We start from the raw sequence: 12,694 nt of genomic DNA, 5'->3' as shown, positions 1-12,694 counted from the left end.
GCTGGATCACAACCACAACAGTAGCTTGTGTTGTTATTATTAATACTATATTATCATCACAGGTCTTCAAAAAAGAAGGAATTTATAAATGATCGCCCTCTTGTGGATGACTACGGTCTATATTAGTGTAAAAAAATGCATATTTAAGCAAACGATACATATTGTTGGCCTAAATTAAGTATTTTGAAGGATAAAAAGGTTGCAAATTACCTAAAATACAAACACAGTTTAAGGTAATACAAGATGTTTGTTATTATTAATACTATGTTATTATCACAGGTCTTCAAAAAAGAAGGAATTTATAAATGATCGCCCTCTTGTGGTTGAATACGGCCTACTATTAGTGTAAAAAAAATGCATATTTAAGCAAACGATACATATTGTTGGCGCTAAATTAAGCATTTTGAAGGATAAAAAGGTTGTAAATTACCTAAAATACAAACACAGTTTAAGGTAATACAAGATGTTTGTTATTATTAATACTATGTTATTATCACAGGTCTTCAAAAAAGGAGGGATTTATAAATGATCGCCCTCTTGTGGTTGACTACGGCCTACTATTAGTGTAAAAAAATGCATATTTAAGCAAACGATACATATTGTTGGCCTAAATTAAGCATTTTAAAGGATAAAAAGGTTACCTAAAATACAAACACAGTTTAAGGTAATACAAGATTTTTGTAAAGTGTACTACACTGGACACTAGGTGTCGCTAGTAACATGTATGAGACTTCATCCCCAATAAGAGTCACTACTACTTCACCGTAAAGTGTTTAGAAATGCTTTTAGAACTTTTCCACACTGATACATGATTTAAAAAGTGCATTTTGTGTAGAGAAACCAGTGCTAAGAAATGAAGAAGGGAGTAAATTCTTCCTCACACCGCCGTGTAGACATTCATCACGCTGAGGGAAGAAGGCAGGAGAATTTAAAGCAGCGGTCTTATCGCATCTTTGTCAAATATTTCTACAATCCAACACCAGTCTGAGTCAGATCCTTTGTAAAAGTGGGTTATTGTCAATACATCAATATTGCTCACAGACCCTCAAAGAGGCGTGTTTACGTCTGCATCATCATCATTCATTACTGGGTTGCTTGGGCTATTTGTCTTTTGACATTCAAGCCAGCCGCTCCTACTAATTCACATTTAATTGGGTGAAGACAAATAGCCAATTAATGCAACACACTCCTGCACGCACACCTTTCCAGATAATGAAGATCCATACTGTCGCCTGTGGAAAACACCGCCGTGAAAACCACAAAGGGCTTCACTGGTCTCAATGGCCAGTCAGGGACTAATGATTTATACACATTTTAAAGATGCCTTCAGGGATGTGTGGCCTGTGTTTATAATCCAAAACGGACGCTTGTGACCCATTGTTACCTTTTTGTTGGCCCCGGATGAGCTCCAGGCCTGCCTTTCCTCCGGGCTCAGCTTGGTTGAGAGAGCAGCCAAAGCCTGGATGAACTGCAAGTTGTACAGCATCTTCACCACGCAGGTAAAATGCTCTGCAGGGACAACACATGGCCACAGTCACGTCACAACAACCTGAAATAGCACCCACGGATATCCACGACGTGCATCCACGGATCGCTTTTACTTAACACAACCACATTCAAATAGGTTACTGATCAATAGTTTTCCAATGAGGGGGATGCTGCCAGTTTTTTAAAGGAATAGGATAAATAAAACTTTTATATTTTGGAAAGCAACACGTGGTTGTTTGTCATCGTAATATGATTTTGTTTTTTTAAATAACAAAATAAATAAATAAATATATACAATTTTTATTGGATATTTCAACTCTATGCTACTAAAATGATATTTTTTTCCCTCGGAATATTTCCAGTTTATTCTTGGAAAATTGTGGCTCAAAATTATGACTTTATTGCCATAATATTTGAACTTTTGAAGCATTCGATTCTATTCTCTTATTTTCTATTCTATTTTTTTTGTGATAATAAATGATATTCTCCAAATGTGCCGTGGGCCAATAAAAAACAGCCACACTTTGGCCACCCCAGTTTTAATGCATCTGGAATTTCCGGCGTGTCCTTGAAAGATGAGGCGGTAATGAAATGAGTCATTAAACATTAGTGCAGCCTGTCAGACAGCCTTTTAGGCGCTGGATGGAGTAGATACTGCCACCAGCTCAGGGAGGTGGACACACCAAGGAGGAGGACCCGCCAAGGAAGAGGGGGAAGAGGAGGACCCACCAAGGAAGAGGAGGAGGACACGCCAAGGACGGAGGGGAGGACACGCCACGGAGGAGGTGGACACGCCAAGGAGGTGGAGGAGGACAAACCAAGGAGGTAGAGGAGGACACGCCAAGGAAGTGGAGGAGGACACATCAAGTGGGGAGAGGAGGGGAAACCAAGGAGGGAGAGGAGGACACGCCACGGAGGAGGTTGAGGAGGACACAACAAGGAGGTGGAGGAGGACACGCCACTGAGGAGGTAGAGGAGGACACGCCACGGAGGAGGTAGAGGAGGACACACCAAGGAGGTGGAAGAGGACAAATCGAGGTGGGAGAGGAGGACACGCCAAGAAGGTGGAGGAGGACACGCCAAGGAGGGAAAGGAGGAGGACACACCACAGAGGAGGTGCAGGAGGACACGCCAAGGAGGTGGACGAGGAGAAACAAAGGAGGGAGAGCACGACACGCCACTGAGGAGGGAGAGGAGGACACACCAAGGAGGGAAAGGAGGAGGACACACCAAGGAGGAGGGAGAGGAGGACACACCAAGGAGGGAAAGGAGGAGGACACAACAAGGAGGGAAAGGAGGAGGACACACCAAGGAGGGAAAGGAGGAGGACACGCCAAGGAGGAGGTGGAAGAGGACACGCCAAGGAGGAGGTGGAAGAGGACACGCCAAGGAGGAGGTGGAGGAGGACACGCCAAGGAGGAGGTGGAGGAGGACACGCCAAGGAGGAGGTGGAGGAGGACACACCAAGGAGGAGGTGGAGGAGGACACACCAAGGAGGAGGTGGAGGAGGACACGCCAAGGAGGAGGTGGAGGAGGACACGCCAAGGAGGGAAAGGAGGAGGACACGCCAAGGAGGAGGTGGAGGAGGACACGCCAAGGAGGAGGTGGAGGAGGACACGCCAAGGAGGAGGTGGAGGAGGACACGCCAAGGAGGAGGTGGAGGAGGACACACCAAGGAGGAGGTGGAGGAGGACACACCAAGGAGGAGGTGGAGGAGGACACACCAAGGAGGAGGTGGAGGAGGACACGCCAAGGAGGAGGTGGAGGAGGACACGCCAAGGAGGAGGTGGAGGAGGACACGCCAAGGAGGAGGTGGAGGAGGACACACCAAGGAGGAGGTGGAGGAGGACACACCAAGGAGGAGGTGGAGGAGGACACGCCAAGGAGGTGGTGGAGGAGGACACACCAAGGAGGTGGTGGAGGAGGACACACCAAGGAGGGAAAGGAGGAGGACAAACCAAGGAGGTGGTGGAGGAGGACACACCAAGGAGGTGGACACACCAAGGAGGGAAAGCAGAAGGACACACCAAGGAGGAGGTGGAGGAGGACACACCAAGGAGGTGGAGGAGGACACACCAAGGAGGAGGTGGAGGAGGACACACCAAGGAGGTGGAGGAGGACACACCAAGGAGAAGGTGGACACACCAAGGAGTATATCCGCTTGAGTATATTGCACAAACATCCTGACTGTGTATGTGGCCATAGCTTTTGCCTCCCCCCGTCTGCCCACCGGAACCGCCTCCAAGTCACAGGGTTGGAACCCAGCAACAGCAACATTTGTCCCTTTGAAACGAAGTGCAGAGTTCTGATGATGGGACGCGTACCTTTTCGCAGAGGCTGAGGCATAGTCAGCACAAAGATGACCAGCAAGGACGGGACATCTCGAAACAACATGGGCACCTCGGGTCTCTCTTCGTCAAAACTGCTGCAAAACAAGAGAAGGAGATGGAAATGGGTCACACAAGTCTTTTATTATCATCTGAAAGCGACGGTGTACGTGCACATGGTTCTTCTCCGGAGGAACATATCAGCTGAAATGTTGACTTAATGCATCTCCAGCTCCAGCTGAGCTGTGCGCCGTTTCCTGTGAAATGTCTTCTTATTCTGTTGACAATTAAACTCTGCTCCCCTGAGAGGCCTCGGGAGTCGCAAATGCGAGGGACGGCACTTAAGCTTAATAATACCCTCCATTACCAAAGCACTCAGCACTTCATAACAAGAAAAGGACGCCTTTATGGATGCAGCACTCACCCCTGCTAAGACCACAATGCACACTTCCTCTCCTCTCCACATCAATCAAATGCATGGAATTCATTTACTGTACCTCTGTGACAGGCCTGTCCAATCCGCCACCGCGTAAAAACAGTCTTTATTTAACAAGTACACTGACAAATTAAACAGGAATTTTAATTCAATTTCATAAGAATATATATATATTTTTTTTATATCCGACTGCTGTGCCCCGCCCCACTTTTACTCATCTTTTAACTGTGTATTAACCAATGAATGCTGTATTTTGGTGTGTCTTCTATTCTGTTTACTTGCTTTATTCAACTACATTTTTCTGTAAAGTGTCTGAGTATCTTGAAAAGCGCTATACAAATAAAATGTATTATATTATTATTAAGAATAAAGTCAAAAAGCTTTAAATATTTTAATCATAAAAGACAGAATTTAACAAGAAAGATAATTGTAAAAAAACTGTTTAAAAAAAAGTACAAATATTAAGAGAAAAACACATTACAAGTATCATAATATTATGGGAATAAAGTCATTATGATATAATAATTACACAAAAAAATACGTGAAAAAAAGAGCAAAGTTGATATTAATAATATTCTTAATGCTTCATATTTCACATTTAATTTACTAGCAAGATCTCATAGTGGATATACTGGTCATATTTTTCAAACATTTCATATTATATTGTAAACTGTATGCGTATATAATCCTGGGTAAAATTGTTAATTTGTTAATACTTTTTCGGTTGTTTATATTGCATATTTTTATATTTTTAGACGTTTTTCCACCACGCACGGCGGCCACAGCTGGTAGAAGACGCGTTGACACCCCTGGTCCATGTCCTACTTAGCCAGACCGCCTCAGGGTGCCAATGACACGGCTCCTGAAACCTCCACAAGTATTTTTAAACAGCAAATGGCTCCTGTGAGAATACAGGACGCCCGTGAGCGTTTGTTATGGAAGGAGGAGCAGATCTTTATTGTTTTTGGGGGCACGATAATACACCGGAGCGCTTTGGTAACCCAAGTCAGGAAAGACGATGTTGTGCGTTACCAAGCTTTGGGTGGACAACTGAGGGCGAGAACGCGACAGCTGTATTTAGCTCCTCTTTGTGTGACGGAAAACCTGTCGGGGGGGTTGGGGGAAAAAGGGGAGGGAGGGGTGGATGAAGGGTTGGTGCTTGAAGAAAAAGCTCCTTTGATTGCTTGTTGATGTGATGGTGGCTGTGATGCTGGGAAGAGATATTGGAGGACAATAAAAAGAGCGCTCACTCTGCCTCTTTGCTGGGTGTGAGTTGAGTCAGCTTGGTCCACGGGTTGTAGGCGGAATCGATGCTGTACAGACGCATGTGCATGGCCAACACATGAAACAGCTGGTCTGCGGGAGGGCAAGAAAAACACTTTCAGTGTCGGCTTTATTTTCATCTGGTGAGCAAGCTGGCTGAGCTACTGTTCCTGTCGGACTGAGGAACATACTGGATACAAACTATGGGAGCCTCTTTACCCCACTGAGAGGAACACCAAAAACATGACATCAAAAGTCCAAATGATGAATTCATTCTGAGATAAAAAGCAATATTAGGAGGTCAAATGACACAGACATGAGATAAGAAAGTCATGATTATGACAACGTTTCGATTATGAGTCATAATTATGAGATAAAAAGTCCAAATGATGTGATAAAAAGTCATAAAAATGGCATAAAAATAAAAAGTTAGAATTTTGAGACAGGAAAGACATCATTATGAGATAAAAAGTCAGAAATACCAGATAAAAAGTCATAACTGTGAGGTAAAAAAAAAAAGTCATAATTATTAGATTCATTTTTTGTACCGCTTTTTCCTCACGAGGGTCGCGGGGGTGCTGGAGCCTATCCCAGCTGTCTTGGGGCGAGAGGCGGTGTACACCCTGGACTGGTGGCCAGCCAATCACAGGGCACATATAGACAAACAACCATTCACACTCGAACGGCACAGTGGTCTAGTAGTTAGCGCGCAGACCAGGGTTCAATTCCACCCTCTGAGTTTGCATGTTCTCCCCGTGCATGCGTGCGTTTTCTCCAAGTACTCCGGTTTCCTCCCACATTCCAAAAACATGCTAGGTTAATTAGCGACTCCAAATTGTCCATAGGTATGAATGTGAGTGTGAATGGTTGTTTGTCTATATGTGCCCTGTGATTGGCTGGCCACCAGTCCAGGGTGTACCCCGCCTCTCGCCCCAAGACAGCCCCTATGGACAATTTGGAGTTGCCAATAATTATTAGATGAAAAGTCAAAATGTGATTTAAATCAAAATTACAGTTGAGATAGTAATAATTCTGAGATCAAAAGTCATATTTTAAGACTTTACAATCTGATCATTTGAGCTTCTTTATCTTTACAGCAATGGTAGTATTTAAAAACTGACATAGTGAAGTGATGAAAGGCAAGTCCTTTCAAGGCAAAGTAGTCCTCCAACATGTTGTTTTTCTATAATGCACAAGACCAAAGGGCATCAAAACAACCATTCCAATTAATAATAATAAATGACAACACTGAAACAAATTCCACTAACACTAATCTGTTTTCCTTTTAAATACACTATGCTTGACAAGAGAGTATTTTTGTACAGCTTCAATACTTGGAGCAACACTGCCCTCCACAGGTGGATGTAGGCAAAGCCAAGAAAAGTACAGCATGTTTCAGTCTCCACAGTATGACTTGGCTTCAGATGCATACAACCGCATGGAAATAAAAAATGCATAGAAAGCCCATCCTTATTAGGCAGTATACTTCAAATACACTACTGAGGCTGGAATGGGTGAAAAATATCCCAATTTTGGAATACATTCCCAGCAGATAATGTCCTGGTATTTATGTGATCCAGATCCATTGGGTAGATCCAATTCATACAATTACACACAAGTGCATCTTGTCGTTCACCCTCAGATCAGTTTCCCCGGGAAAAAAGATGAACATTATTGCACACCAAGTAAGTCCAAGCGTCCACGGCCATGGCTACATGGTTAATGTAGCTGAGAAAACGCCAAAGCTTGAATATAAAACCTCCTTGAGGCCACCCGAGGGTGACAAGCCATTTCTCTGCAGCCGCCTCAAGTTTGACAGGTTCATTCCAAAGTAAAAAATGTGTGTGAAGCACTCCCTCACCTGCACGAATATTATTACCTCTTGGTTGAATTTGTAAATGCAAGTCATGACTGGATGTTTGTAGCCATGCAGAGTCCTGCTTTTAAGCCAAGATCACCTCTACTGATCACAACTCTTATTTAATAAATGGTAATGGTTTTATTTCATTTCAACATGCATCAGATTACAATTGAGTGCATCCCATAATCAGTTCCCAGTTCCACATGTCCAAAAGGAGTAGGAAGAAGCAAAGCTTATTAAATCCTACCCCTCCATCTGGTACTTTTACAATCAGTAACTGTTACATTTGTTCACTTCCTGCTTTCCATAATACAGTTTAAGGTTTTTTTTTAATAATGTACCTTGTCCCGAAGTAGGAGGATTAATTTGGGAAAACCTAAGAGAAATTTGATAGGGCGCTACTCTCCCCTCTCCCGGCAGCTGCACGTCCTTGTCAAGCAGGACAGAGGCCATCAGCTGGGATAGCATCTATCCTCGACTGCCATCCTAAATAGACCGTTTGTTTCCTTTTGCTTTTATGGCTCCGGAGTGGCGCGGATGAACGACTTGGATCTCACAATCTGACAATTTGTTATGAAGGCAGAGGCGGGCAGGGAATGATGGACGGCCATATTTCATACAACTTCTTGTCCGCTTTGTCATTCCGCTCAATTTCTATTGACAGTAAGACTGGACAGTCATGTGGATTGTCCCTTTAAAAATACATTAGAAATAGAAATTAGGGCATAATAATTAGGGACCTAATAGGTCATTGGGGCTGTCAAATTATTATCATTTATAATCAGAATAATTACATTTTTCAAATGAATGAATCATGAATTGCAACTATGTCAAAAATATGGCAATTTTTACAGCATGGTTTTACCAAAATGATCAATAACAGGACATTATAAGTTATACATAGATATATACTATACTATATATACTATAGTATACTATACACACACACACACACACATATGTATATATATATACACATATACATATATGAAAAATATATATATATATATACATTCATTCATTCATTTTCTACCGCTTTTTCCTCATGAGGGTCGCGGGGGTGCTGGAGCCTATCCCAGCTGTCTTTGGGTGAGAGGCGGGGTACACCCTGGGCTGGTGGCCAGCCAATCACAAGGCTATATACACACACATATACGTATATATGTTTGTTTTATCTTAATCAAGCCAAAAGATGGCACACCATTTGAATCGCACTTTAACCGCATCGTGACGAGCATTTCAAAGACACCACAAAATTCAAGTAGAACCGACGTGTTTTTTCTGGCCTTTATGAACGATGATAAAAATATGGCCTTATTGATTTCCTTGTCTTTCTGTTGATTCAGCGCAGCCATAATAAAATGTTGTTGGGATGTTTAGAGTACCCATGAAGGACGAGGAAGTGGAACATAAGAAAACTGCCGTCTGTAAAGCGAGATCGCCAAGGTAGTATGGGTCGATCTCGTAAACGTTACATTTGTAGATGTCATGACATCAGTCAGCTGACTGACATTCACCCCCCCCCCACACACCCTCCTGATTTACTCTTGCTCCCCCGCAGCCTATCAAGCTACAGAGGCAGATGTCACTTTGTGTCATGAACTTCACTTTTCCGTGATATAATATATCAGTTATATATAATATATCAGGTCTTTTTCACAGCCCTAAACACAATCGAATGTCTTCTGACTTTTATAATAAGACAGATATACAAATATGGCATATAGTTTTTGTCACAATGTTTACGTAAAGACTTACTAAGACATGAGCGCTTTGCAGCCGCACTGGCGCCGCCGCAGCACAGGTTGCCTCCGCGATGCACAAGTTCTAATTCCAGGTTGGTCCTGTAAAGAGAGAGTCAGGTGATATACCAGTAGAAATCATTTTTAACATTTCTTTACATCAATACTGTAGGCTGCGTGCGCATGTGTGGCTGTGTTTGCAGTCATTTAAGTGTCCATCACTTTGTAAGATTCCGCAGGAGTTTTGTGATGAGCCTGAACGCACCATACTTAGGAAAAGCTCAGTCAGCACTCATAACAGTTTGCTAGTTTTGATCCTGCTTGTTGAGTATCAAGTGTCCATGATTTGACTGGAATCTGTCCGTGGTGTCCCAACTCTTAGTTGGTCTTAGTCTTAGAAAATATGTAATATGGTAAAATAGTGGTAATTCTACAAGAATAGTTCAAATGTCCAAATATGAAAAGAGGAAAAAGTTGTATTCTAACAAGAAAAAAAGTTGCAATTCTACAAGAATAAACTGCATTAATTTTAAATATCACTTTAGTAGCAAATAACTTAAATTGTAAAAGTGTTAATGTGAGAATAAAGACATAAAAATTTGGTTGGTGAGGAAAAAAAAGTTATATTATGGGAATAAAGTCAAAATATTACCGTTATTGATGAATAAGTGTGAAAGAATTGGAGAATTTTAAATAAAAGCAGAACTGGGACAGAAAGAGCAAAGAGTGAAGTTGATACTAATTACTAAAAGCCTTCACCCAAAGCTGAGAAGTACTGTTTATACTACGTATAACTTCTTAAAAAAAAGTGTCCCTTCACATGACTTGTCATGTTATTTGCTACACAGCATTTCATCCTACAAAAAACAAAAAGCAGCTCAGTGATTTGTGGAAAGGAAAACGCTGTCAGCATCGGTGCTGCTCATCCCGCAACCATAACCAAAACGGGAAACACTAAAGCCAAACCTTTCCGGGTACGTAGATGCTGAACACTGATAGGCAGAAGCCAAAATAAAAGTGATGTGTTCACATCTCCTAAAAATCGCCATTTCCTTCCAACCAACAGAGGCCAACACAGTGGGGGCAAATCTTTGTGTTTCCTGAGAGTGGGGAGAAAAAGCAATTTCACGTAGATAATGCAGCGAGGACGACGCTCCAGCTGGCTTTTGCTGATAAGAGCACCCCTGTGACAGAGGAATTTTCCACTCCTCAGGCAATTTGCGCTGTTCATTGAACTTCAGAGTGCCAACAGGCACCCAAAACACACTCCAGGGATTGAACTCAGGGTGAAGGGCTGCTTCCGCCAGTCCTCTGCAATCCCAGATGTGGTTTTTGCAAGGATTCAGTGCAGGTCACAGCTGATGGGTTGGCTGGGACAGGGGTCTGGGACAGGGGTCTGGGCGGGTGTCATCACATTCCACTGCTGCTCTTCTTTCTGTGTGGGACTCAGTGCTTTGCGCACCACGCCCGCCGTCTGGTGACCCCAGTCATTTGACTCCTCTCTACAGCCAATCACGGACTAGGGTGTTAGGTCTGACGTGTTCGTCTTCTCAGATTAGTCCTTATTTCCACAAAGATAGCTCTGGATTTCAGTCTTGATCGAAGATGGCTCTCCGAATGCGGGGATGTGGGGATGCGGGGGCCAACACATGCACACATGTTAACATGCTCTATAGGACTGGATATTTGCTGTTTTTTTAATTTTCCAAATGTTTCAACTTTTGTCAATAATCCTCACACATTTTTTTCTGATCTAATTTATTTAATTATTTTATTCCCATAATAACTATAAATATTATAACTTTCCACTAAACCTAACTTTCTGAAAATGTTATGTTTAAAAAAAAAAAATTCCCTTTAATATTTAAATAGGGCGGCACGGCGGTCTAGTGGTTAGCGCGCAGACCTCACAGCTAGGAGACCAGGGTTCAATTCCACCCTCGGCCAAGTCTATGTGGAGTTTGCATGTTCTCCCCGTGCATGCGTGGGTTTTCTACGGATACTCCGGTTTCCTCCCACATTCCAAAAACATGCTAGGTTAATTGGCGACTCCAAATTGGTAAGGTATGAATGTGAGTGTGAATGGTTGTTTGTCTATATGTGCCCTGTGATTGGCTGGCCACCAGTCCAGGATGTACCCCGCCTCACGCCCGAAGACAGCTGGGATAGGCTCCAGCTCCTCGTGAGGATAAGCGGTAGAAAATGAATGAATATTTCAATAACATTTTTCCTCATATGGCAAGTTTATTCTTTTATTCTTCTGACCAACTGTCCCAATACTTTTGTCCATTACGTGAGGGTCACACGGCCGATGGGTTCTTACCTTGCCACCGAGTACATGAAGAGGAAGTCATTATCAGGGGAGCCCGGGTTCTTGCCGTAGTCCATGTACTTCTTCTGCGTGGTGTTCTTGATGTCTTTGATGACCAGCTCCATCTCTTTACTCAAGTTGGACTCCGTCTAAGCAGGCAAACACAAACGCAACATCACGACCGCCGCAGACCTTTGTGTCCACTTCGTCTTACATGGATGCAACACGCAATCCAACAGTGCGGTCATCACATAAGGAATACGTACTGGGAAAAGTCCAAGGTTCTCCTGAAGGTCTCCCACTTCCTTTATAAGCACACCGATCTTCTTGTTTGTGGGGGTGTGCCAGATGCCGGCCTCAGAGCCCCGGCCAGGTCGACAGGGAAGTACGCTGTTGGCAAACTGTCGACACAGCGGGCAGGTAAACTCACCCTTGTCAACAGAGAACCCCTGCAGGACCTGGTCATTCTGAAGAAGATTATTTACAGAAAGGAAAGAAAGTGTTAGCGGGGACCGATTATGCTTTTTCCACTTTTCTGACCGATAAATGTAGTTAGAATGTTGTTGAAGTTTCAGATAATGAGGTTCGCACATTTGGAAGTAAGCCCTGAAAGAAACACTGGCTCCATGTGATGTCACAGTGAGCCAGACATCCTAATATGGGCGTGCCTGGGTACAAGCTGTTAGCTGTACAACCTGCGTGGGACCAATTACAGTCAAGTGGGTGTGCCCAGTGGAATAAACTATTTTGGAAATCCAAGGAAATACATTTGGAATAGGTGCAGATTCTGAAAGATCTAGAAAGCTAACTGTGTGGGTTATCGTGTGGAGCTGCTCCATAGCAGTCCACAACAAAAAAGAGCATAATAGGTCCCCAATAAACGTTCATGAAAGCTTTCCATGGCTTTGCCGAGCTGCCATCTCATTGGTCAATATCTTGATTAGTGAGGCAAATTTCAAATGGACAACGATTGACTGCGTTTTCCATCAATCGGCTTCCCAATCAAACAAATCCTGTCATTGTTAAAGACAAGAATGTTGACGTTACCCTCAGAGACTCCATGTAGGACTTGTGGCAATCTATATGCAAGGTGTGTCCGCAGGTCTGCACGTAGACGCCCCCGTCCCAACCTATCGACACAGACTGCAGGCAGGAGCTCTGCAGCGTAAACAGCACATCAGTAAGCACCTTCCCAACATCAACCCTTTCTGTTTAGTCTAGAAACACACGTCATACAGTACTTTGTCCTTACATACACGTCAGAGG

The 12,694-nt window shown here is 43.3% G+C and overlaps 1 protein-coding gene across 3 annotated transcripts in view; it reads right to left on the bottom strand.

Moving 5' to 3' along the window:
* The window catches only part of ubr3 (ubiquitin protein ligase E3 component n-recognin 3), a 43,916-nt gene that overhangs the window by 7,697 nt on the left and 23,525 nt on the right, over nucleotides 1-12,694 (bottom strand). For 2 of the 3 annotated variants that reach the window (XR_013629613.1, XM_058081828.2), the window contains exons 27-33: nucleotides 12,476-12,586; nucleotides 11,695-11,895; nucleotides 11,441-11,577; nucleotides 9,134-9,219; nucleotides 5,502-5,607; nucleotides 3,813-3,913; nucleotides 1,385-1,509 (exon numbers count right to left, since the gene is read on the bottom strand). Coding sequence is in view for 2 of the 3 variants with exons in the window: in XM_058081828.2 (XP_057937811.2) it covers nucleotides 1,385-1,509; nucleotides 3,813-3,913; nucleotides 5,502-5,607; nucleotides 9,134-9,219; nucleotides 11,441-11,577; nucleotides 11,695-11,895; nucleotides 12,476-12,586 (867 nt within the window). In the remaining variant the exon portion in view is untranslated. The remainder of the gene's footprint in view (nucleotides 1-1,384; nucleotides 1,510-3,812; nucleotides 3,914-5,501; nucleotides 5,608-9,133; nucleotides 9,220-11,440; nucleotides 11,578-11,694; nucleotides 11,896-12,475; nucleotides 12,587-12,694) is intronic. The other variant, XM_058081829.2, reaches the window with a different exon arrangement.

Source organism: Doryrhamphus excisus, linkage group LG12 (genome assembly GCF_037039965.1).
Source record: "Doryrhamphus excisus strain RoL-2023G ecotype Guam linkage group LG12, RoL_Dexc_Guam_v1.1, whole genome shotgun sequence".
Classification (NCBI taxonomy): domain Eukaryota; kingdom Metazoa; phylum Chordata; class Actinopteri; order Syngnathiformes; family Syngnathidae; genus Doryrhamphus; species Doryrhamphus excisus.
Note: the sequence above shows the minus strand (reverse complement) of the source record. Positions and strands in the feature narration are given on the sequence as shown.